Source organism: Galleria mellonella, unplaced genomic scaffold, assembly GCF_026898425.1.
Source record: "Galleria mellonella isolate WM207_F2 unplaced genomic scaffold, CSIRO_AGI_GalMel_v1 utg65, whole genome shotgun sequence".
NCBI lineage: Eukaryota > Metazoa > Arthropoda > Insecta > Lepidoptera > Pyralidae > Galleria > Galleria mellonella.
The window spans coordinates 518,845-544,694 of NW_026442138.1; the positions used below are offsets into that span (position 1 = coordinate 518,845).

General features: G+C 36.2%; 1 protein-coding gene across 6 annotated transcripts in view; it reads left to right on the plus strand.

The window, feature by feature from the left end:
• Nucleotides 1–25,850, plus strand: part of LOC113517867 (serine/threonine-protein kinase D3) — an 88,127-nt gene that overhangs the window by 35,701 nt on the left and 26,576 nt on the right. For 2 of the 6 annotated variants that reach the window (XM_052900646.1, XM_052900640.1), the window contains exons 2-3: nucleotides 24,649–24,792; nucleotides 25,674–25,818. In XM_052900646.1, the coding sequence (XP_052756606.1) occupies nucleotides 24,670–24,792; nucleotides 25,674–25,818 (268 nt within the window). In that variant the 5' untranslated portion in view covers nucleotides 24,649–24,669. Of the gene's footprint in view, nucleotides 1–21,355; nucleotides 21,587–23,044; nucleotides 23,061–23,298; nucleotides 23,329–24,645; nucleotides 24,793–25,673; nucleotides 25,819–25,850 lie in introns of those variants that run through there. The other 4 variants (XM_052900645.1, XM_052900643.1, XM_052900644.1 and 1 more) reach the window with 4 other exon arrangements.

The following is a 25,850-nucleotide window of genomic DNA, read 5'->3' on the forward strand; positions in this document are numbered from 1 at the left end:
CAGTCACACACATACCGATGGAGCGAAATTAAACAAAATAGTTCTAAAAAAAAGGATTTTTCTAATCAGTTTTTAAATGACGGAGTTATGAGGTAACAAACATAAAAAAAATCCAACCGAATTAAGAACCTCTTCCTGTTTTGAAGTCGGTTGTAATATGGTTTTAACGCAAGACAATATTTTTATATTATTTATCGGATTTCGAAATAATCACATAGCTATCTATCTTGTTCCTTATTGTTATATCCATATCTATACTCCTTGTTTCCGCCAAAAGATTACAGTAATAAACTTATTATAGATACAAACAATTACAAGAAATAAAAAATAATAATAAAAACGTGTAAGACAGACGTGGCCATACAAATGACATTTGTACGGCGAGTCTCCGTCAGCCTGATTGACAAGCACCTGTTATAAAAAATATGGTGTCAAAAATAGTCACCAGTACTGTATAATGTAAATATTCCGTATCGAATACACGTGTAAAATTAACGTGTGACGCGACCGACACAGAAGCTTTTTTTTTATACAACTTAGAATGGCAAATAAGCTGACGGTCCACCTGATGGAAAGTGGTAACCGTCGCCTATAGACATGAGCAGTACCATGGACATAACAGAGCATACTGTCTCGCCCATGATACCCCCCATGCGTTGCCATTCCTGAGGACTCAGGTGTTATTCCTCTGTACCCAGTAAATTCACGTCATATCCCACCCTTCAAACCGAAACACAGCCATGCAAACACAACTGCTTCACGGTTGAAACACGAATGGGACAGAGCAAACGACTTTTGTACAAAGTCTCCCTCTGGTGTCGATAGCGACGTGATTTTAGAGTACCTATCGAGGAATCTCACGCTATAAGGAAAGGTAATCAATATTTTTGTAGAAGTACACGGGTACATGCGGACAAAATACAAAATTGTAATTGGAACGAGGCGATACTAGATAGATACGTTCTTACCACTCTGATTGGAAGGTACGCAATTGCAAACAAGCTAACGGCCCACCTGATGAAAAGTGGTAATAGGCATCACAGTGTATCTTGTGGTAGGTAATGCCTGCGCCCCCCTCCCCCTCATGTGTTGCCACTCCTGAGTATGGCGGTGCTAATAAGTTGTCTAAAATAATAATAAAGATTGCTCTCAGCAATAAGACCGCCTTACTGTACTGCCATATAAGTAACAAATAGAAATAATATAGACAAAAGTGAAGTTATCTTTAAAAAAGATCTCTTCCAGTCAACCTAACACAGTGGATGTAGATAGGTAAACATACACCAGATTTTAAATTAGACCTTCAGAAACATAACTTTAAAAACCGTTTTTTGTTTGGCGATCAGACAGACAGACAAAAGTCCCAAATATTACTTGTTTTAGCTTCTATTGCTCTTAGCTCTATCTCTAATACATCTGATATATGTAAATCTATGTATTTTGTGCTGCTACCGAAATCCAAATATGAAGAATCTTGATAAGTTTATGTTATACTTAGAAAAATTATTAGATTATTTTTTTAACAAAAGATGTATTATTTGTGGTGATTTTAATATAAATATATTAGAAAATAGTAAACAAAAAAGAGAATTCATAAATTTACTACAATGCTATGGTTTTAAACACCTTTTTGAAGACATAACATATAAAAGAAATAAGAGTCAGTCATGCATTGACAACATATTAATAAATTTAACAGACGATTCTGTCACCGATAGTTATTTTGACCATAATGGATTGGCAGACGGACATGCAGGAATCTTTTGTAATCTTTCAGTAGAAAAATTTCAACATGCACAGAGCAAAAGATTATTTATAATAAAAAATCAAAGATCTTATTCCGCTAGAAATAAACAAAACTTCAAAGATTTGCTCGTAAATATAAAGTGGAGTGACATGAGCATAAATACGTTTATAAATAAATTTAATAATATATTCAAACATTGTTTTAAGAAAACTAAAAAGAAAATTAGGATAACTAACACTTATAAAGCTAAATGGATCTCAAAAGGAATAAAGGTATCTAGCGCAATGAAAAGAGTTTTATATAATATTAATAAGATAGATTGTGGCCAAAGTGTTATAGATTTTCGTGACAAGTACATTAAAATATATAGAAGAGTTGTAAGAAATGCTAAGAAACGTTACATACAAAAAGAAATACAAGATGTAAATAATGAAAGTAAAGGTATTTGGAATGTAATAAATGAGCAAAGTATTTGGAATGTAAAAAACAAAAAGATGCATGACCATGAAAAATTTAAACTTAAAGTTGACTCAAAAATAATTGACAACCCACAGGAAATTGTTAAAATATTATCTTCGAATTTTGAATATAAGCTTGACGAGTCATCAGGTAATAAATATAAAGCGGAAAAGATTCTACATGACAACACAAATAGAGTACAAGACAACTTATCTTGGGAACCAATTACTCCGACTGAAATAAAAAAAGTAGTAAAAGATATGAACACTAAAAAATCTTGTGGATATGATGACATTCCAATATCTATCATTAAAGAGAATATTGAGCTTTTAGCGGAACCACTGGCTCATTTCTATAACATGTGTTTGAAAGAAGGCATTTTTCCCGATCAACTTAAAGTAGCTCGTGTTATACCAATTCATAAAAAGGACTGCAAATATAATTTCAAAAATTATAGACCCATATCCCTCTTACCAACCCTTTCCAAAATATTTGAAAAGCTTTTAAAAAATAGACTTCTACAACATATAGTATCAAATAATATACTAAGCGAGGGACAGTTTGGGTATCAAAAAGGCATAGGCACCGCAGAAGCTATAGAGACACTCATAGATGATGTTTTGGATAAGATTAATAGCAAAAAAAAGGTAGCAGGGCTTTTCCTGGATTTAAGCTCTGCATTTGACACAGTTGATCATGAAATACTCTTAAGCAAACTACACTATTACGGTATACGAGAACAATCACTAAAACTATTCAAATCTTATTTAAATAATAGAAAACAATATGTCGAAATAAGAAATATAGAAAATAACCAGGAGATGATATATACATCAAAACTGACCATCATAAAAAGAGGCGTACCACAGGGTTCTATATTGGAACCAATATTTTTCATTCTCTTTATCAATGATCTTATTAATTATATACAAAATGTTGCAAATGACACTCAATTAATAATATATGCCGACGATACCAATGCCATAATCTCCGCTATGGACATAAAGGACCTAGAAATAAAAATCAATAATGTTATAGCTCTCTTAGATGAATGGTTTTCTGTTAACAATTTAAAACTAAATATAGACAAAACATGTGCCTTACTATTTAGGTCAACTTCTAAAAATAAGGATACTTTGGAGGTGTACCTAAATGGTAATAATATTAAAGTTGTTAATGAAGTAAAATTTCTAGGTGTGAAGATAGATTCTGTACTGAATTGGAAATCTGAGTTAGACTCTATAACTAAATCAGTTAGTGCATCATGCTATGCTTTGAGATGTTTGAGGGATGTGTTAACTGTTAATCAACTCAAACCAGTCTATTACTCATTGGTTGAATCAAAATTTAGATACAGCATTAAACTGTGGGGAAACAGCTATAATTACAATGTGGAAAGGGCTTTCAGGTTGCAAAAAAGAGCAATTAGAACTATCGCTCGGATTCCGCAGTGGCAGTCTTGCAGGACTTTTTTCACAAAATATAGTATTCTTACTGTACCCAGTTTGTATGTATTGATTGTGGTTACAGACTATGTTAAGAATCGTCTGCCAAATGAAACGAGAGAAGAGAGAAATATACGCATGATTTCTAGACGAAAAAATGTTGCATATGATGTCCAACCAAAACTAAATATAGTGAAACATGGCGCAAAATTTCAAGCGGTTAAATTGTATAATAAATTACCCACTGCATTAAAAACTATTAAAGATTGGAGAATTTTTAAAATAAAACTTTATACTCTTTTGTTGGAAAGGTGCATCTACTCAATTGATGAATTTTAAAATACTCTTTCATTATTTTATGCCTTACTGATGACTTTTAAATTGATTGTAATGTTATTTTTTGACAATTATTATTGGTTATTTTGTTGTTTCATGTTTTTTTTTGTTTTGTTATATTTTACGATATCTTCTTGTCACTTGCAAAAATATTCAACACAATGCAATATTGTAACGAATAAAATAAATTGAATTGAATTGAATTGAAATTGATATCTATGTTTTTTTTTTTTTCATAAATATATCTAATGTACAAATGTTGTCTAGTTACAATTCAATCATAATGCTAAGATTACACGGAAAGCCGCAAGATACAGCTAGTGAATTACTCGTAAATTAAAATGCGCTCTATGGGTTTTTCTCAACAAATCCTAAAACGGTTTAGACACGACTCGCCCACGTTGCGTATTTCATTACGTCCTCGTTACAGACGCGTTGATGTCTTTTACACCAGCGGTACATTTTGAAATATTAGAAAAAATATAATAATATTTAAAAAGGGCTGAACTGTGTACAAGAAATAATTATTTACTTATTATTTCTTAATAAGATAATTTTCGTGCGGATCTGTTATCGTTTTGGTAGCAACCAGTAGCGTGCTAGTCGAAAAACTAACCTTGCCAACTGCATTAAATTATCAACACAATAAATATATAATTATGTATTATATTAATACAAACTATTAATATAATTAACTATAAGATACAAGTATTTTTTGTTATAATTATTAATTAATTGTTTATTTATTTATGTACAGTTTATTGCACCATTTATAAAATAGTAAACACATTTAACTGTAATAAGAAATGGTACAAAAGGCGGCCTTATCGCTAAGCAATCTCTTCCAGACAACCTTTGGGTAGAGAACATTGAGAAAAGAAAGAAAGATTGTTATAAGTTTTATTAAGAGATTAGCTTAGCTAATGAGTGCCTTAACTGGACATAGGCCAGTAAGGCATATACTGTACAAGATGGGTCTATCCTCGGACATACGGTGCAGAAATCAGGTGTAACACTTGACGTGCAACTGCGATTCGTTGGCAAGTATACGTATGAGTCTACTGGGAACGGCTTGTCACCAGCCAGGGAATTACAGATATTTTAAACCGCGGGATATCGTTAAGGTAACAAATAGGATGTATAAAATGATGGTATAAGACAGGGGGAAGCACAAAAGATCCCGATGGGTCGACGTCTAATGGCTTAGCTGACCCCATACGCGAATAAAAGATAAAAGCTTACCTTTTAGTACGCGTATGACAGTATCGCTACTGGTGGCAGCGGGTTTTTTTTTTTTTATAAATGATAAGTGTAAACAAGCTTACAGCACGCCTGAGGGTAACTGTTGCCTTTAGACAAATATCACCATAGTTGCAGTAATATAAACTTACACTGTGACACCCTCGACCCCCACATGCGTGATCTGGGGGTCTACCATGAAATGAAATTCCGAATTTTCGGGCGCAATTTCGTGTTTTTTTTCGTACCGAAATCGCTCCTGTGGAGCTTAACATTTCGTTTATCATAAATCCTACCACAAAAGTCCAAAGGAACGATACTATAGCATTTTTAATATTTTTAAATGGTATGTATTATGTAATTTTAATATCAAATTTGTGTTTCGTTCGGATCCGAAATTTCGGAAAACATTTCATGGTAGGCCCTCTGATTGTTTTGCGGAATTAAATTTTAAATTATTAATCTTCTCTACATAATATGATACAAAGTCGAGTTTTACCGTATGTACGTTTAGGTCTTTTAAACTACGCAACGGATTTTAATGCAATTGTCGTCAGTAGATAGGGTGATTCAATAGGAAGGTTTACACGTATAGCTTAATATTGTTTTGTGTTATTTTGTTGAAATATGACGACAATCGTTCAAGATGTCAAGTCAACTAGGAGCTGACATCGACAATGCAGAGATATAACAAAATAATGTATTATATAATAAAATTGTTCCTACTAAAATTAATTAATTAACATTCTATATTATAATCGTACAGATAGACTTCTATAATCATTTTATTGTTTAAAAAAAACATACATATTGTTCGTAATTTGAAAAACTATTTATTTACCAGAGGGAGACTTTGTACAAAAGTCGATTGCTTGGGTACCTCTGTTCCATTCGTGTTTTTATCGTGAAGCAGTTGTGTTTGTATGGCTGTGTTTCGGTTTGAAGGGTGGGATATGGCGTGAATTTACTGGGTACAGAGGAATAACACCTGAGTCCTCAGGAATGGCAACGCATGGGGGGTATCATGGGCGAAACAGTATACTCTGTTATGTCCATGGTACTGCTCATGTCTATAGGCGACGGTTACCACTTTCCCACAGGTGGGCCGTCAGCTTGTTTGCCATTCTAATTTGTATAAAAAAAAATCGCACCCGTGCGAAGCCGGGGCGGGTCGCTGGTTCATAACAAATTATACCTTTCCAATCGAACAATAGCTTATTTGCATAAACACAGGCAGTTATATTATATTATACAAAAAATTATATCGTAAATCGCTGTATTTTGACGTAATCGGACGTACCTATGTACATTATATTAGTGTTACTGCAATAATAGGTACGCTTATATACCTCTAATTACTTGTTGCCGTGTGATCCAAACATAGAATAGGCCACCCCTTCCTTTCCCGTGGGTGTCGTAAGAGGCGACTAAGTAGTAAGAGGGATGAGCAGCAGCGTTTTGTTTTTATACAACTTAGAATGACAAACAAGCTGACGGTCCACCTGATGGAAAGTGGTAATCGTCGCCTATACACATGAGCAGTACCATGGCACATAACAGAGTATACTGTTTCGCCCATGATACCCCCCACGCGTTGCACATTCCTGAGGACTCAGATGTTATTCCTCTGTACCCAGTAAATTCACGCCATATCCCACCTTTGAAACCGAAACACAGCCATGCAAACACAACTGCTTCACGGTAGAAACACGAATGGGACAGAGGTACTTACGCAAACGACTTTTGTACAAAGTCTCCCTCTGGTCTTTTTTAAACATCAGCAAAGCCTAACGGCTGTTACCAATCCGTCTGTCACGCGTGGCAACTACTGGCAAAGCCAAGGAGAGGCTTATGCTCTGCAGTGGACACTTAAAGGCTGATATAATGACAAGAAACGGTGACCGCAATTATGACCAATTCGCACAACAATAACCTTTGCTATATCTGTACTTATATTATAAAGAGGACTGTGGTCTATCATGTAATAAAATTTCGAATTCTCGTATTCGATTACGTTTTTTCGTTCGTACCGTTATCGGCCCAGTAAATATAGCTTACTTATTTTATTATTTTATTTTATTCTTTATTGTACACAAAAAATTACAACATGTAATATATATATAAAATAAAGATGTACAACAGGCGAGCTTAACTCTGTAAGAGTTCTCTTCCAGCAAACCCTGAGTGGAAAGGAGCATTAATTATTACTTACATTTTGTTCATTATAAATCCTACCATAAAATATCCACAACAACAATATTTTAATATACTTAATATTTTTAAACGGTAATATGTAACTTAAACATCAAATTCTTGTTTCTTTCCGCCCGGAAATTTCGGAAAACTTTTCATGGTAGGCCTTCACAGTTAATGTTTTTACCAGAAGGAGACTTTGACAAAAGTCGATTGCTTTGGTACCTCTGTCCCATTCGTGTTTCAACCGTAAAGCAATTGTGTTTGCATGGCTGTGTTTCGGTTTGGAGGGTGGGATATGGATTAAATTTACTGGGTACGGAGGAATAACATCTGAGTCCTCAGGAATGGCAACCCATGGGTGGTATCATGGGCGAAACAGTATACTCTGTCATGTCTATAGGCGACGGTTACCACTTTCCATCAGGTGGGCCGTCAGCTTGTTTGCCATTCTAAGTTCTATAAAAAAAAAATGTTTTTTATTGGTTAGTAAATTCAAAATTACTAGACCGATTTTGAAAATTCTGTCGCTTAAACTACATTAGTAGGAAGTATAGACTACATATTATTTGCCGTCTACTCGTGCGAAGCCGAGCCCGGTCGCTAGTATAGCTATATAAATGAAAAAAACACATATCTTGTGAAGTTTGTTAAAATACATCTATTTTGTGCATCGCGGTCACCTCTCATGAACCGCCGCACGATAATGAAATATGATCTCATAGGAACAAACAAAGGGGTATTAAATATCTTCATACCGTGTCGCTGGTCGCTTATCACAGCGTGCATAAATGCACAGTTACCGAGAATTGCAATATAAAACGAATACGAGTACAAGTGGATTTTGTTCAGCAAAAAACCGCACGCTATTTATAGTCGCTAGTAATCTCACTGTTCTGATTTTAAAATGTACAAAAAACACTGGCACGGGTCAAAATATTTCGTAGACAAAAGATTTAAAACAAACCATATCTTCTGTGTATTCGCTCAGGATGATGTAGTCACATATCGATCTATAATATAAAAAAAATGTTTAAATATGAACATAGACTCGACAGTTCGCAATTTTTTTTTTTTATCTGTCTATCATCACCTGTAGATACGCATAATAAGTAGCCATGCTACTTCTTATGCGTTTTCATTCCCGAGGACTAAATGATTTTGTTCATACCCTGAGATTTCCCTGTATTGTCTCGAGAAACGACCAAATCATCAATAAGGCGTAAAACTAGGCATATCCATTTTATTTTTATTTATTTATACTTTTGTACACATTAAATATGTAAATTAAATATGTGTACAGGGCGGACTTAATGCCTGATGGCATTCTGTACCAGTCAACCGTTGCGATAAACAGAGAGAGTATATGGCGGTGCATTGATTTAACAAAAACAATTACAACTACCACAAATGCAAAAGTTTATGAGAATGGATAGATATTTGCTACGCTCTCACGCAAAATTTACTGAACAAATCAAAATGAAATTTGGTACACGAATATTTTTTTTAAGTAACTTAAAATGGCAAACAAGGTGACGGCCCACCTGATGTATAGTGGTAACCGTCGCCTATAGACATGAGCAGTACCATGGCCATAACGGAGTATACTGTTTCACCCATGATACCCCCCAAACGTTGTCATTCCCGACTACGGTGTTATTGCTCTGTACCCAGTAAATTCACACCATATCCCACCCTTCAAACCGAAACACAGCCGTGCAAATACAACTGCTTAACGGTAGAAACACGAATGGGACAGAGGTACCCAGCAATCGACTTTTGTACAAAGTCTCCATCTGGTCTCTCAATATCTCGATATCAGCACAGATGGTGTTCAATTAGTCATAGCCGATTACAGAATTAATTAGGTATAATATATAACGATGTTGACCGATTACAGCTTCATGCATTTTCATGGCCTTTTGCACTCCAATCTTATTGTGTATTATATAATATCAATATTAATTTCGCCTCGCACAATAAACCAGATTATGTGTATGAGTGATAAATTTCTTAGATTAGATACGCCGCGTGTGTCACCAAACGGTCCGCACTTGAAAACGGAACATAACTATAGGGTTGTCAACAGTGAGGATTATCTAGTATTTTTTTTTTTATTTCTAATGAAAAAATATTTATTTGCTTTAAACAGACATTTGATATTTTAAGGAGTTATATATGACAGAACTTTTTGGCATCTGTTTAATTGCCTTAAAATTGTAGGCGTGCAAATCTAATTTATTGTTTAAATGAGGATACAAACTAAAGTTTGATTATTAAGTTTACAGAATAAAAAGAAAACAGTTTTCAAATCGAATCAGTAAATGTGTGTAGGTACATATTCAATATCGTCAAGATATTAAGTCTAACATTATTTTAATGAATCGTCCTAGGTATCTAATGTATCAGAATACATTAAATACCAGGGTACAGTCCTATTATGTATTATTTTATAATTTAATAATATTAAAAGATTTCATTTAAGGCGAGCCTCAAGTTCGTTTGCCCCCTGTGTTAAAAAAAATAATTATTAAAAGATCTTTGTTTGGATAATATAGTATTATTTTTTAAAGGGAATTTTGAATTTAAAGCTGGCCAATATATTCGTTTATTATATATTTGAATAAATGAAATCTTTAATATAGACAAAAAAAAATTAATTCTCTTGAAACCTAGACATGATTTTTTTAACGACATTCAGTCCATATTTCTTTGGGAAAAATGTTTAACTTCAGAAGTAATAGTGGAATAAAAAAACTCACATAAATAAAGTCTAAAAACATTACAACCCTTTTTTTGGCAGTCGTGTAAAAATAAATGACGTCTTTTTTGCTATACATGTCTCTATTATTTATTTATTTATTTAACTCTTTATTGCACCATAAACAAAAATATACAATGACAAGTGAATAGTTCAAGTGAAATACAATAACATAAATACAGATTTAAATATACACATAAAGGTACAAAAGGCGGTCTTATCGCTAGGGCAATCTCTTAAGGACAACCTGTTAACTGCTACTCCAACTATTACAGTTTTACGTCCTATTTGTAAGCTATAAATGTATTAAATCCACGTCCTGCCTTCATCGTAATTATTGATATTTGACGATGGCAACCCTGAACGACTGCAGCATCGCCGGAAACGTCTAACCTTGACACAGCTCTACGGTATACACGTGTGATGTACACTATGTACCGACACGTGGACACGTAAGCGATCAGCAAGTTCACATTGGCACTCGGCGTAGGGGGAGAAAGGAATTTTTAGCGATGGGGTCTAACAGTCCCGTTGCTAGCAATCTTACTAATCAGGTCGACCTCCACGTGGTTTCTCCTAGAAACCATCATGGTTACTTCTCATGGAATTCTTCACGATGAGCTAATTGACCTGCTTTCATCCTCATCTATCATATTCCACTGGTGCCCCGCCAATGTATACTGATAGCGCAGGCAAGGGTACTATTTCATTATCACCCATTTAAAAAAAACACTGGGCGGGTTGGCAACCGCAGTTAGACTTTAGAGATGTTTGAGAAAACATCTCTAAAGTCTAACCTTATGGAGAAGGCTTATGTTCATCGGTGTCTTTTGTCACTATACAAACCGCTGGGGTTTTTTGGGAGCAATAACTACTTGTTTAACATATAATAGTTGGAGGAAAGGTATTGTTATGTTAGTAATGAAGTCTAACTAGACTCATTTTTAGCAATATAATTTATCAGGTCGACCTCCACGTTGTCCCTCTCAAAACCATCGTGCTTAATCCCAGGTGTACTCATCACGATGGGCTAACTAATCTGCTTTTCATTGTACATCGTCACCTATCATCCCTCACTGGTACTCCGCCAGCGTATATCGTTAGCGCCAGCGGGGTTACCATTCCATTGTCATCCATTAAAAAAAAATGTAATATTTAATGCTTTAGTGAAGATGTTTCGACCGTGCGCTGCGTCCGGTGAAGGATGGATTGTTATGTCTACCACTACGGACGTCGCTTTGTTACAAGCCAGACATAACAAGACACAGCATACTCGTGTATGCATCTGTGAGAAATTAAATATTTCACCAATACACGTACAACACCTGACTCCTCAGGAATGGCAACGCATGGGGGGTATCATGGGCGAAACAGTATGCTCTGTTATGTCCATGGTAGTGTTCATGTCTATAGGTGACGGTTACCACTTTCCATCAGGTGGACCGTCAGCTTGTTTACCATTCTAAGTTGTATAAAAAAAAAATTCTCTCCATCCAAAGGTTGCCTGGAGGGGGAAAGGGATTGTTAGTAATGGGGTCAAATAGCCCCATTACTAGCAATATACCCTGTCAGGTCGACCTCCACGTGGTTCTCCCTGGAAACCATCCTGGCTAATTCTAGTTGAATTAGTCAGGATGGGCTAACTGACCTGCTTTCAATCTAGTCAGTCACTGGTGCCCCGCCAGTGTATACCGATAACACAGGCGGGCTTACCATACCATTATCACCCATTAAAAAAAAAGGTTACGTGGAAGAGATCGCTCTTAGCGATAAGCTCACCCATTGTTTTCTCATTGTGATTACTTCTTGTAATTGTTTATATTTATAAAAAGTTTACTATTGTAATCTTTTGGAGGAAACAATAAAGAGTATCTATCTATCTATCTACACGCAAGCGACTTCCGCACTGGAGCCAGATCTCGCACTTATTCCCCGTGTTACTCCAATCAAATATATAGGACAAATATATATCTGCGGCTTGGTCTGCTTGACCGGGAGCAATGATTTCGGTCAATCAATATATTGCTCCGCAACGATTTCAAACTTAACAATTTTTTTTGTGTGTAACTTGGAATAGTGACAAAGTAATGGCCCACCTACCATCCCATATCATCATCTGGTAATGAATGGATGAACTCATAGGCTTCCCCACAAGGGAAAGTCGGAATTTTTTTAATGGGTGATAATGGAATAGTAACCCCACCCGCGCCACCGGTATACACCGGCGGGGCACCAGTGAAGGATGATAGGTGAGTATGAAGTTATGAATAGCTCTTAGTCCATTTATTAGGATTCCGTACAAAATAACATACAGGGAACCAGGATAAGGGAGCTGATATAAAATAATTCCTCCATCGATCCCTTGAAGGTATTATACATAAAATAAGTATTAATAAAATTTTAATTCACCATCATAAATGTAAAAATGAGTTTGTTGTTACCTCTAGGTGCAATTATCGGTTCTACTTATTATTGTACATAGTACATGTACATAGTAATTGAATTAGAGAAGGACATAGTCTTACAGTGACAGTATTTATTTATTTATTTATTTAACTCTTTATTGCACCATAAATAAAAATATACAATGCACAAGTGAATAATTCAAATGAAATACAGTAACATAAATACAGATTGAAATATACACATAAAGGTACAAAAGGCGGTCTTATCGCTAGGGCAATCTCTTACAGTACAGTACAGTACAGTAGTTTATCCCGCTCAATTAATGCATCTCGGCCACGTGGCCGAAGTCACGGGTAGACATTAGTAGATAAATAAAAAAAAAAGAAAAGGAAAAAAAATACCAATAGGCTCATCTCGAGATATCGTCATGGAGAACATTGAGTGTCGAAAGTCACTTAATTAACTAAACAGAATGACAACAATACTTCCCGCAATCAAATTTCGGGAAGTTTTTTTTTCAAAACAGTTTGAGATAACGTCTCGCCGCGCGGCGCGTCTCCGGTTTACTTTGATGACGTAATGCACTGATAAGGTTGTAATAATAAATAATTGGTTATAACCGTTATAGGTCAAGTTATTTTAATTAGCTGAAGGTAACGTCGATATCATCGAGTTTCGCTCCCACTGATAACAACTGTTTAAGAAATAATAAAGTTAAATATACACTGTAAAAAAAATTTCCAATTACGAAATGTATGTGATAATAAGTAAAGACATTAAACTAATTCAATATTGACTTAATTAGTTAATTAAATGGATTAATGTAAACCTTCAAAACCTCTGTTAAAGTCCATTATCTCTCCCTTTAACTAAGTAACTATTTTTCCATGTTCTATCTTCATCTTCCAGCGTCACTCTCCTGTTGTATGTGTACTTTTAAGTTTGTGTATGTATTTGTTTATGTATATATATGTATATACATATATATGTATATATCTTTGTATATATTTGTTTATATATAATAGTGCGCCACCTACCCTTTGTTTTTCTTTCTTTTTTTCAATGTTCTCTACCCAAAGGTTGTCTGGAAGAGATTGCTTAGCGATAAGGCCGCCTTTTGTATCACTTCTCATTAATATTTACTGTATTTGTTATTTCTCTTTTTACTTGGTGCAATAAAGTGTAAATAAATAAATATAGAAGGTGGTAAAAAAGGAATAGAATATAACGTAGAGCATAGGTCAAACTGTGAAATTACCAGACTCTGAAATTTTGAATTAACGGCGACTCTGAAGGCAATTACTGGATAAGAGTAGTTATGGTAATGCATGGGCGTTGCAGTATATTCTGTGATGTCCATTATTTATCACGTATATATGCGATGGCTCTTTACATATCAAACGCTAACTGCGGTTGCTAACCCGTCCGCCAAATGTGGCACATGAAATGGTAACTCCGCCTGCGCTATCGGTATACACTGGCGGGGCACCAGTGAGCGATGATATGTGAGGATGAAGCAGGACAGTTAGTCCATCGTGACGAATTCAACAAGAATTGTTCACGATGGTCTCCAGGTGGAACCACGTAGAGATCGACCTGATAGGGTGTATTGCTAACAATGGGGCTGTTAAACTCCATTACTATCAATCCCTTTTCCCCCCAATCGCCGTGCTTATTTTTTTATGAATTCGTTACGACGTGATTTCATACCTTTATCCCTCACTGGTAGATATCACACCGGTTTATACCGATAGCGCATGCGCAACCATTGCATTATCATCCATTAAACATGCATATTTAAATATAGATATTTCAATAATAATAGATCTTATTTGCTATCAATCCTATCATGTATAAAATATCAATAATAGATCGTAACTGCAATGAATTCGTCGTGCCAACAAGATATTAAACTACACGTGTAGTAAACTAGAAACAATAACACGCCAGTAATTATAAGTGATCTGTGACATAACACTGTGATAGAGTACCGTACAGTATCAGAGGGAGACTTTGTACAAAAGTCGTTTGCTTGGGTACCCCTGTCCCATTCGTGTTTCAACCGTGAAGCAGTTGTGTTTGCATGGCTGTGTTTCGGTTTGAAGAGTGGGATATGGCGTGAATTTACTGGGTACAGAGGAATAATACCTGAATCCTCAGGAATGGCAACGCGTGGGGGTATCATGGGCGAAACAGTATACTCTGTTATGTCCATGGTACTGCTCATGTCTATAGGCAACGGTTACCACTTTCCATCAGGTGGGCCGTCAGCTTGTTTGCTATTCTAAGTTGTATAAAAAAAATGAAAAAAAAAACCGTGGCGCGGTAAGGCGGCCGTCTCATTTGGAGCGGATATAAGTTAGCACAGTATAAGCACAGGTCATCGTCGTCGTCGTCTCAACTATCAACTGTCCACTGCTGAACATAAGCCTCCCCGTATTGGGAGGTTTTTCCAGTAGTTGCCACGCTTGGCAGCCGCAGTTAAGACTTTGGTAATGTTAAACAACACCAGTGGGGGGAACGGATTGCTAGTAATGCGGACTACCAGTCCCATTGCGAGCAATATACCCTGTCAGGTCGGCCTCCAGGTGGTCCCCCCTGAAAACCACTGTGCTGAATTCCAGATGTATTCATCACGGTGGGTTAACTGACCTGCTTTTTCATTCTCACCTATCACCCCTCACTGGTGCCCAGCCAGCGTATACCGATAGCGCACGCGGAGCTACCATTCCAATATCACCCATTGGGGGGAAAGGGATTGTTAGTAATGGAGACTGAGAATCCCGTTGCTAGCAATATAGGCCAACCAGGTCGACCTCCTCCCGATTCCCCCTGGAAACTATCATGGTTCAATCCTGATGAATTCATCATGATGGGCTAACTGGCCTGTTTTCATTCTCATCTATCAGCCTTCACTGGTGCCCCGCCAGCGTATCCCGTTAGCGCAGGCGGGGTTACCATTTCATTTTCATCCAATAAAAAAAAATCATCCATTAAAAAAAATCACCAGTAGAAGCACGCTGCTGCCTATCCCGCGAGTATTAAGTTCGCTTAGTCGCCTCTTACACCATCGGTAAAGGAAGGGGTGGCCCATTCTATACGGGGACCACACAGCGAGATATTATATATACGAATATATAAAAGAGTGAGTAACTGATTGATACAATGCGCAACTGAATCTAGATTCTTGAAATTTTGTAGATAGCTTTTTTATATACCGCAGGTGAACAGTAACGACTTTTGAAAATTCAAACCCTAAGGAGATGAAACGGGATTTGAAAGTTTGTATGAAATTTCGCTAGTTTAGAATATATGAAATTCTAGTTTTAATCTCTTTTTTGAAAACAAAAATTAATACGTTTAATGTTTTTAAAGATTCTTAGAAATGAAAGTTCGTATGAGAGTTCTATTACAATTGAAACTAGCAAGAATGTTAAAAATAAACATAAACTATTCTTACAAAGATATAGTTTTTACCAGAAATGAAGTAAGTTATTTTATTACAAAAATATTCTTTTTTTTTTTCACTGTTTCATGTTTCATGTTCACTGCTAAACATAGATCTTCCACGTCCCAGCGATCCTAAGACGCCTGCATTCATCAACTTTCCACAAAATATTTGTGGTCATCACTCCATGGCCCCGGTACCCAGCAGTGGGACGTTGATGGGTTGTCATGATGGCATCAGTAGGTCATAAGGTAGCTATACGATACTGAATTGACTTCACCTTTAGAAAAAAAGAATTGTTAGTAATAGAGATCAGCAATCTCATTATCAACTATATATCATCAGGTTTGCCATCACACGGATATAACCACGATGATTTCCTGGAGGGATCCTGTTATTTCTTGATGAATTAGTTACGATGGTCCAACGACTTCACCTATCACCACCTATTAGTTCGCCGCTAGCGTAAACACAGGCGGAGTTACCATTTTATTATCATCTATTAAAAAAGACTTTTTTTATACAACTTAGAATGGCAAACAAGCTGACGGTCCATCTGATGGAAAGTGGTAACCGTCGCCTACAGACACGAGCAGTACCATGGACATAACAGAGTATAAGGTTTCGCCCATGATACCCCTCATGCGTTGCCATTCCTGAGGAATCAGGTGTTATTCCTCTGTACCTTGTAAATTCCCTGTCATATCCCACCCTTCAAACCGAAACACAGCCATGCAAACACAACAGCTTCACGGTTGAAACACGAATGGGACAGAGGTACCCAAGCAATCGACTTTTGTACAAAGTCTCCCTCTGGTAATTATTTACTCCTCATTTATTACAATTTCAATAAGGCCATAGCCTCATAACAGTTTCTACATCAAGGGCGGGTTATCGGCTTTACACGTGGAGCTTTGTTTACGAGCATTTGAACCTTCGACACATTGCCACATTTCACCGCTGGCGCCATAGATATGAAACAAAATAATTTTAAAATCTCTAGATTCCCAATCCCATACAAACGGCGCTTGTATCATTTACCGAAATACGACGGCATATACTGTTCCGTGCACGTCAACTGTACGATGTAGTCGTGGAAAATTAAAATCGTATATATTACAATTTCGTAAAATTACTGTTTTATGGATCATCGTAAACTAAATTTATAATAATTTTGACTTGAATCTACTCGAAATTTAATTTATGTTGGTCCTTAAAAATAAATATTTCGCTGTGATATTGAGAAATTAATTTTGGTAATAAATTTAGAGAATAGCGCCTCAGAATCGACTCCGTTGTATCGTGACGGTATAATCGTATGATATCGTACCATGAAATATTTTCCGAAATTTCGAGGCCGATTGAAACACAAATTTGATGTTAAATTTACATAATACGTTTATATATACATTTAAAAGTGTTAAAATATCGTTCCTTTGGAATATTATAGTAGGATTTATAATTAACGAAATTGACCTCTATTTACTAAACCGATTTCTGTATGAATAAATAATTCAAATAATATGAATAATTAAAATCCGTTGGTAATTAATGCTCCTTTCCACTCAGGGTTTGCTGGAAGAGAACTCTTACAGAATTAAGCTCGCCTGTTATACATCTTTATTTATTATAAATGATATGTTTGTTTGTTCGTTTATGTATGTATGAATGTGGAAGAAGCGAAAGAGGTTTGTCCTGGTGACTCCTCTTTCCCTTCTTCCACCCTTCTTCTGCCTACCCTAATAGGAGACAGGCGTGACAGATATGTATGTATGTATGTTTGTAATTTTTTGTACACAATAAAGTATAAATAAATAAAAACAAAAACACGAAATGAGTCTAAAATTCGGATATTCTTTTCATGTTAAGTCGTGGTCAAAAGTATCCGGAATTAAAATTAGAAGATATAGTTATCATAGGTCGTTACATGAATATGAAACTCCGTGTCTAGGGGTCATACATTTATAAATAGTTAATCTAACTTATAAGAAATGTTTGTAAATAAGTCGTTTGTGAACCCAATAAATGAACATATCGACAAATTTAGTTAACATCACATGACTCACACTTAATTAAATGCGCTCTATTTCCATTATTGTTTTAATCTATGAGTGTGCATCTTTGGTTTTTTTTTCTCTCAATGTCTTCCATTCAAAATCGAGCCAAACAGGCCATGGCAGTGTCAGTGCCAAGAGAATTTAATATTTAATTAATCGGGTGTCTTTGTGTCTAGTTGCAGTTAAGTAACCTCATAAAATTTACATCTTTTGAGACTTTGATGTGCTGAGATTCGCACCAAATTTTTTTATGCAACTTAGAATAGCAAACAAGTTGACGGCTCACCTGATAGAAAGTGGTAACCGTCGCCTATAGACATGAGCAGTACCATGTACATAACAGAGTATACTGTTTCTCCCATGATACCCCCCATGCGTTGCCATACCTAAGGACTAAGGTGTTATTCCTCTGTACCCTGTAAATTCACTGCTATATCCCACCTTTCAAACTGAAACATAGCCATGGAAACGCCATGCAAACACAACTGCTTCACGGTAGAAAAACGAATGGGATAAACGTACCCAAGCAAATTACTTTTGTACAAAGTCTCCCTCATAATAATATGTTAAATTAAAACTTATGTATCTGTAGACTAAACAGCTAATAGGTACGTATAGTTGATCCGATTGTTCTTGCAAGGAGGGTTATCGCGGTCTCTACACGTGGAGCCTTATTTACGAGTAATTACGGACAACCTCCGACCACTGTCCCCCTTCCAGGTCGCCCCGCGACCGGCGCCCGATAGCGATTGCTATACCTACTTCTTGTAGGCTCTGTTCGTGATAACCAGTTTATTATTATTTAATAATAAACTACTTAGCAACAATACATTATAACAATAAAATTGTAGTTAACCAGATAAAATGCCAATAGGTAATAAAGAAGTTTACTTTCACATTTATAATAATACAGGCCCATAAGTCCTTAGTAATGAAAAAAATTAATTAAAATAAAACTAATTACACTATGAATAATATTTTTATTTGTAAATATATGTAGCTAGAAAAACGGGAATTATTTTTTGTAATTAACGTCGTCCAAATGTAATCCGTTACAGTCACGGCACTCTTGCAAACGCCTTCTGAAATTGTCGATGACTGCGCGGCACGTCACTGCTGAAATGCTTGCCATTTCTCTGCGGATGTTTTCTTTTAGGTCATTAATTGACCGCGGGTTAGAGTCGTACACTTTAGCCTTAAGGTAGCCCCACAAAAAAAAATCCATTGGTGTCAGATCCGGGCTACGTGGTGGCCAGGAAATGTCTCCTCTCTTAGAGATAACTTTGTTTGGAAAAAGTTGACGGATAACGGGCATAGCAGTATTGGAGGTGTGGGAAGTTGCTCCATCCTGTTGAAACCATGTTCGGGCATTAAAGCCTGGAAAGTTTTGCAATTTTTGTGTGAAAAACTCCTCGATCATGGCCACATATCGCTCCGAAGTAACAGTAACAGCACGCCCTCTGCCGTCCTCAAAAAAGTAAGGCCCTATGATGCCATGGGCTGACATAGCGGCCCAAACTGTAACTTTAGGCCTATGTAAGGGCTTCTGGTGCTTAAGTTTTGGATTAATCGGGCTCCAATAGCGGCAATTTTGTTTACTAACATGTCCGTTAATGTGGAAGTGTGCCTCATCAGAGAACATTATGTTATTGAACGAAGTAAACCGATTAAACATTTCATTAGCATAATTCACTCTCTGAATAGCATCAGTTTCTTTTAATTCTTGCACCAACTGAATTTTGTAAGGGTGCATAAGTAAATCTTTCTTCAAAATCCATTGTAACGATGTCCTGGATACGTTTAATGCATTGGAACGCTTACGAGTTGACTGTGTAGGATTTTCACGAATAGATTGTGCCACTGTGTCGATGTTTTGTTCCGTACGTGATGTCCTTGGGCGACCCAACCGCGGTTTATCTAACGTCGAACCGGTCTCCTCGAACTTAGCAACCCAATTCTTAATCGTTTGGAGAGCTGGGGTGTCATCAAAGTTGTGTAAACCTTTGTGTTCTCGAAATTTACGCCTCGCAACGGTTGCCGAATTGTTGTTTTGATAAAACTCGCGCACACAAAACGCACGGTCCGCTCCGGTGAAACGCTCCATCGCTTTTCTAAGGACTTTTGGGCCACCCTGTATTATGAAGAGGAAAGAATTGTAGTTTTGTGTGTGTATATGTTTGTAATGAATAAACTCAAAATTTACTTTGCCGATTTCATAAATTCTTTCACCATTAGAAAGCTACATTTTCCCTGAGTAACATAGGCTATATATTTATTGATAGAAAAGATTTTTTTTTGATGCGTGAAAATAGTATGGTAACCTGCGCTAACGGGATACGCTGGTGGAGCACCAATGAAGGGTGATAGATGAGAATGAAAACAGGCCAATTACCCCATCATGATGAATTCATCAGGAATTAACCATGATAGTTTCCAGGGAGAACTGCCGGAGGAGGTTGACCTCGTTGGGTATATTGCTAGCAATGGGATTCTCAGTCTTCTTTACTAACAATCCCTTTCCCCTGCTAGAAAAGATTAGGGCTCCTTATTAAAACTTTAGTAACGTAACTCAAGGTGTAAAAAAATGCTATAAAATATCTTTCGTCGCATGCGCTGCGGAAACTGTTGGTGATGGAACAAAAGTATGTTCTACAATATTGAAGAAAATATCTATATCTATAAAAAAATTCGCGAAACTATATCTCCAACTATTATCGTTATGTCACAATAATCACTTTTAAAATGTAAAAATGTCCACCCGTGCGAAGCCGGAGCGGGCCGCTAGTACATATATAAATCCGTATTAAAACTCTAAGCATGTAATCAAATTTTTGCTGCATGATTTATATTCTCATAGTAGGATCGAACGTAATTCGAATGAATGATAATGTCGTACGTTCTAACGCTGTATAGTGTAAATAGAAGAAATGACGATCTCGAATGTATTGCAGTGAGTCAATACACGCAGCCGTGACTGCAGACTGTTCTGCATATGTTCTTAAAAAAAAAAACAATATTTGTCTAAGAACAAATACACCCACTGTGGATACTGGAAACTAAATATTTGTTAATCTTAGTTTGCAGATTTTGTAAAAATGAAACGAGCATGCACGAATGAAAGATATCCTTCGTGAAGTGCCCTCTTTGCCCTGACGGGGTAAAGGATATTGCTGTCAAAACTATCTTAGCGAACTCTATAGTAGAATATTATATGACAGAAAAGCTTGAAATAGTCCAATTTATCACGTTGTTTAACAAATTCTGTGACGCTACCTAGGATAACATGTACGTAAATGTAATTAAGGTCATAACATATGAATCACTAAAAACAGCGGGAAAATCCGCGTTGAAATCGATGAATTATCAAAGTCGGATGACCGCTGGCGCCGGCGAAAGTAACACAGCGTACCTACAGTAACAGAGGAGCACCTGATAAGCCACCACGCAATATTGTTGACGGATTTGTAAACCTGTCCAATTTAATAAATACATTTTGTAAGTACATATTGATTCGTTTTAATCATTATTACCACCCGAGATATTGTGCGCGTGAAATTGGTAGACGGATCTTTCAATATTTCCGATTGATTAAAATGCTCTGCTAGAGAACTAAAGCGTTAATTAACGAACTAAAACGTTGCATATAAATCAATCATTAAAAACTTTGCATCTACTTCGTATTTTGTTACGTCATTTGACAACCATGATTGGCGATTTAATTGGCTTTTAGAAGCTCAATGTCACGCCCGAACAACACAATCTGAGGGACTACCATGAAACGTTTTCCGAAATTTCGGTGCAGAACTTAACAAAAATTTGATGTTAAATTCACGAAATATTTTTAAAAATATTTACGAATTAAAAAAAAAATTACGACATAATTTTTAAAAACATTGAATCTGTTAAAAAGTATCATTCATTCGGACATTTACAGTAGTGTATGTGACGAACGAAATGTTAAGCTGTACTTACTGGGCCGTTTTCGGTGTGAATGAAAACACGAAATTAAGTCCAAAATTTCGGAATTTCATTTCATGTTAGATCCCCCTGCATACTCGTACGCAACTATAGTCGCGGCGAATAATTCGCATTTAGTTATCAAATGAATTAACAGCGTCATCGTCATCTTGAAAATTGCATCCAATTACAATCCAATCAGTGCAGATGATTGTGCTTTAATAATGCATAATTATATGGCCCTGAACTGAAGACAACCGCTTCTACCGGACGTTAAAATCTTATTTCCTTCTGGAGGAGGGAGGGGGGGGGGAGTGATTTTACAAACAATAGTAAAAAAATAATGATACATCACTGAGAGCCGTCAAAATACAAACTACAAAAGAAATAATCCCCCAATGCTAGCAATAAACCCTATCAGATCGTCTTTCACGAGGTTCCCCCTGTAAACTATTGATTAACTCTTGCTGGATTCGTCACAATGAGCTAACTGACCTACTTCCATCCTCACTGATCATCTCTTACTGGTGCCGCCCCAGTATATACCGTTAGCGCAGCATTTGCTTTGCATTGCATAGGCATTTTTTTGGTGCAAGTTTTGTATAGGCATACAAAACTTGCACCAAAACAATGCCTTACAAAGACCTTACATTCTCAAAAGATAGTATCTACGTTTAAATTGTCTCATTTACTTGTGAAATGTTAAAACCTATTAAGTATTCGAGTATTCTGACACTTCCCTATGGTTGATTGGGAGAGAATGCTTTTAGCATTAAGTCCGCCATGTACACATATATGTACTAATGAATAAATAAATAAGTTGTATAAATGTTGGCGATCTAGGCTTTTCGCAGTTATCTGTACAATGCAATACCTTTTAACCTGCCCCTGATGATACGGCAACTGTTTACAATAGTGTTTTTTTTTTTTGCAAATCTCAATTAACCTGTCCTCAGAGTGACCGGTTGACGTTATTAACCAAAACAGTTTCAGATAACTATTAGTTATATAGGTCAAATATAATCTTAGTGTTTTTTTTTTCTTCTATTACTCTAGAAGATACGAGTAAAATGCTGGAAGAAAATATGTTTTAATTTTTTTTTTTTAATTTGTCATGTTGTAATTACTATCTTTTGAGTGACTCATTTCTATAAAAGTGTTAATTTTATATAAAAGGTTTTCTATTGTGTATATTTATTATTGTGCGAGAATATAATTAAGTGGACTGTATGTTTTTTTTTACAACACAGGGGGCAAACGAGCATTCGGCTCACCTGATGGTAAGTGACTACCGCTGCCCATGATCACCCACAACACCAACGGCATTGCAGGTGTGCTGCCGGCCTTTTAAAAAGGATTATGCTCTTTTTTTAAAGCTTATGATGTCGTATTGGTTCGGAAATACTGTTGCTGGATGTTGATTCTAAAGAGTGGTTGTGCGTGCAAGAAAGTGCCTTGAAAAACGTAAATGTACGACAAGGTTTAAAAATAAATTCGACATAAGAATGCGATAACAATAAATTGTTATAAAAGTTACTATCTAGATGCAAATTAATTTCAAATGACTTACCCTTTGATTTTTGAAAATCCCTTTAACTGACTTATAACATACTCACTTAACATTAACATACACACGCTCACTTCCCAAAAGTATGCTAAAGTTACCTGAGATTACCTCGTAAATGTTATAAGTACTAACGATTTCTATCTTGAATTAACCGATAAATGTTAATTATGTGAATTAAATTCTTTACCTTTTAAATATTTAAAAGAGGACAACGATAAAAACTGTTAAATTACTGTTTTAAGAACAGATAGATACCAAAAACCTTTTTTTTTTTCTTTCTACTTCCAAATATTGGTAAATTGCCACATACGACACTGTAATGTTCCTATTAACTATGGAGAGTGTTGCCATGCAATTATTACATCTAAAGTGAACAATTATTATTTTTTATTAGTTTTGAATTTTTATTATTTTTATCCTTTTTACAGCTTCTCAATGCAAAGCATATTTTAAATATATGTATTCTGACACTTCCCTATTGGCGACTGGGAGTGAATACTTATACCATTAAATCCGCCATGTACACATACATTTACTAATGAATAAATAAATTTGCTCTAATATTATTTTGTAACTAAAATTTGTGAAGAAAATTGGTTTGTGTAGCTTTGCGTTAAATGAAGCTAGCTCCATATCTGTGGCATCTCCATGGGATCTCCCAGAATATCAACACTAATAACAGTGGGTACGGGTTCATAACCTGCCATTTCTAGCTATGCTGAATTAAGAACTCTGGTCGTTTAATCTATACACAAATCATAGGTTCTTACTACACGTATGTGTAATGAAAGGTACCTAAAAATGACAACGTATGGACGTCACTGTCTATTCTATTATGTTCATATTTTTCATGTCTGTAGGCTGTCAGTTGTTTCGCATTCCAATTGATGAAAAGTCGATATCTGTATACTTGCTAATGCAAAATTATTATGATTATGTTTCTTTATAAGTTGCATAAAAAAATGGTCAGTTTTTATACCACTTAGGTAATAAACATGTATATACAACATATTGTTTGTATTGTTTGCAGCAGGCGTGGACACCGTGAGCGGCGATGGAGGACGAGGTGACGTTCCTGTTCCAGCTGGGCGTGCTGCGTGACGCGGTCTCCGCGCCCGCACACCTCCTCACGCTCTCGCACCTCAAGGAGCTCGCCGTCAAGTTCGTGCACGACAAGGTATTATTTTTTATGAGACTTAGAGTGAATGAATGACGAATGAATTCATTAGCATTCTAATTAATATACACGTAAAGTCTCGTCTTCAAAAAGACGAAATAAACCGATGCACCTTGCTACCAATAATAGGGTATGTTTTTCGTATGTATGTACAAAATAACATCATAATACTATCCTTTTAAGGAACTATTGTTTTTTTTATATATCACGAAAGTGGCAAAAAAAGACCCGTAACCTGTCACTGTAGCCTATGGACGCCTGAAACACTAGGGGTGTCACGTGCTCATTGCCGACTCTGAAGAAACCTTAATACTCTCTTTGAAGAACCTCATACCGTAGTCTCTAGGAAAAACCTTGGCAATTTTTCTATCAGTAAAACTGAATCTTTTTCATAAACATTGAAAAAAAAATCAAACATATTAGTAATCTAATTTTACAGCTGAACATGCTGTGATTCCCACAGTACCATTTTTTTAACCTATATACTTAGAAAAAATTCAGAGGATTATAACGACTTTTCAGTGAATACTGAAAAGTCGTTATAATCCTCTGAATAATTCAAATGGCTAGTATAAAATTACAAGATGCTATCATCATTATTATCATGATATTAGCCGCTGTCCACTGCTGGACATAGGCCTTCCCCATAGAATACCATAAGGAACGGTCCTAACCCACCTGCATCCACTGTGTGTATGCATGCGTGCGTGTATGCGTGACCGAGTACGTGTGTTTGTGTTTATTTTTTACCTTTTGGCGTAGTTTAAAAATTTAGCGACAATCATAACTGATAACCATGAGTGTTGTTCATGTGTACCTTCAGGTTATTTCGCAATCTCACTGATATACAGATGCTATAACTATGTATTGTGTATTGTCAGATCCCAGACAACGGTCTGAACCGCCTGCCGGAGCGCATCCTGCTGTTCCGGCACGACTACTGCTCGCCCAACGTGCTGCAGCTGATCAACTGCGCCACCGACGTCACCGACGAGACCCTCGTCGAGATCGTGCTCACCGCCAACCGTGCGTACCATTACCACCACTATTTTCACAAT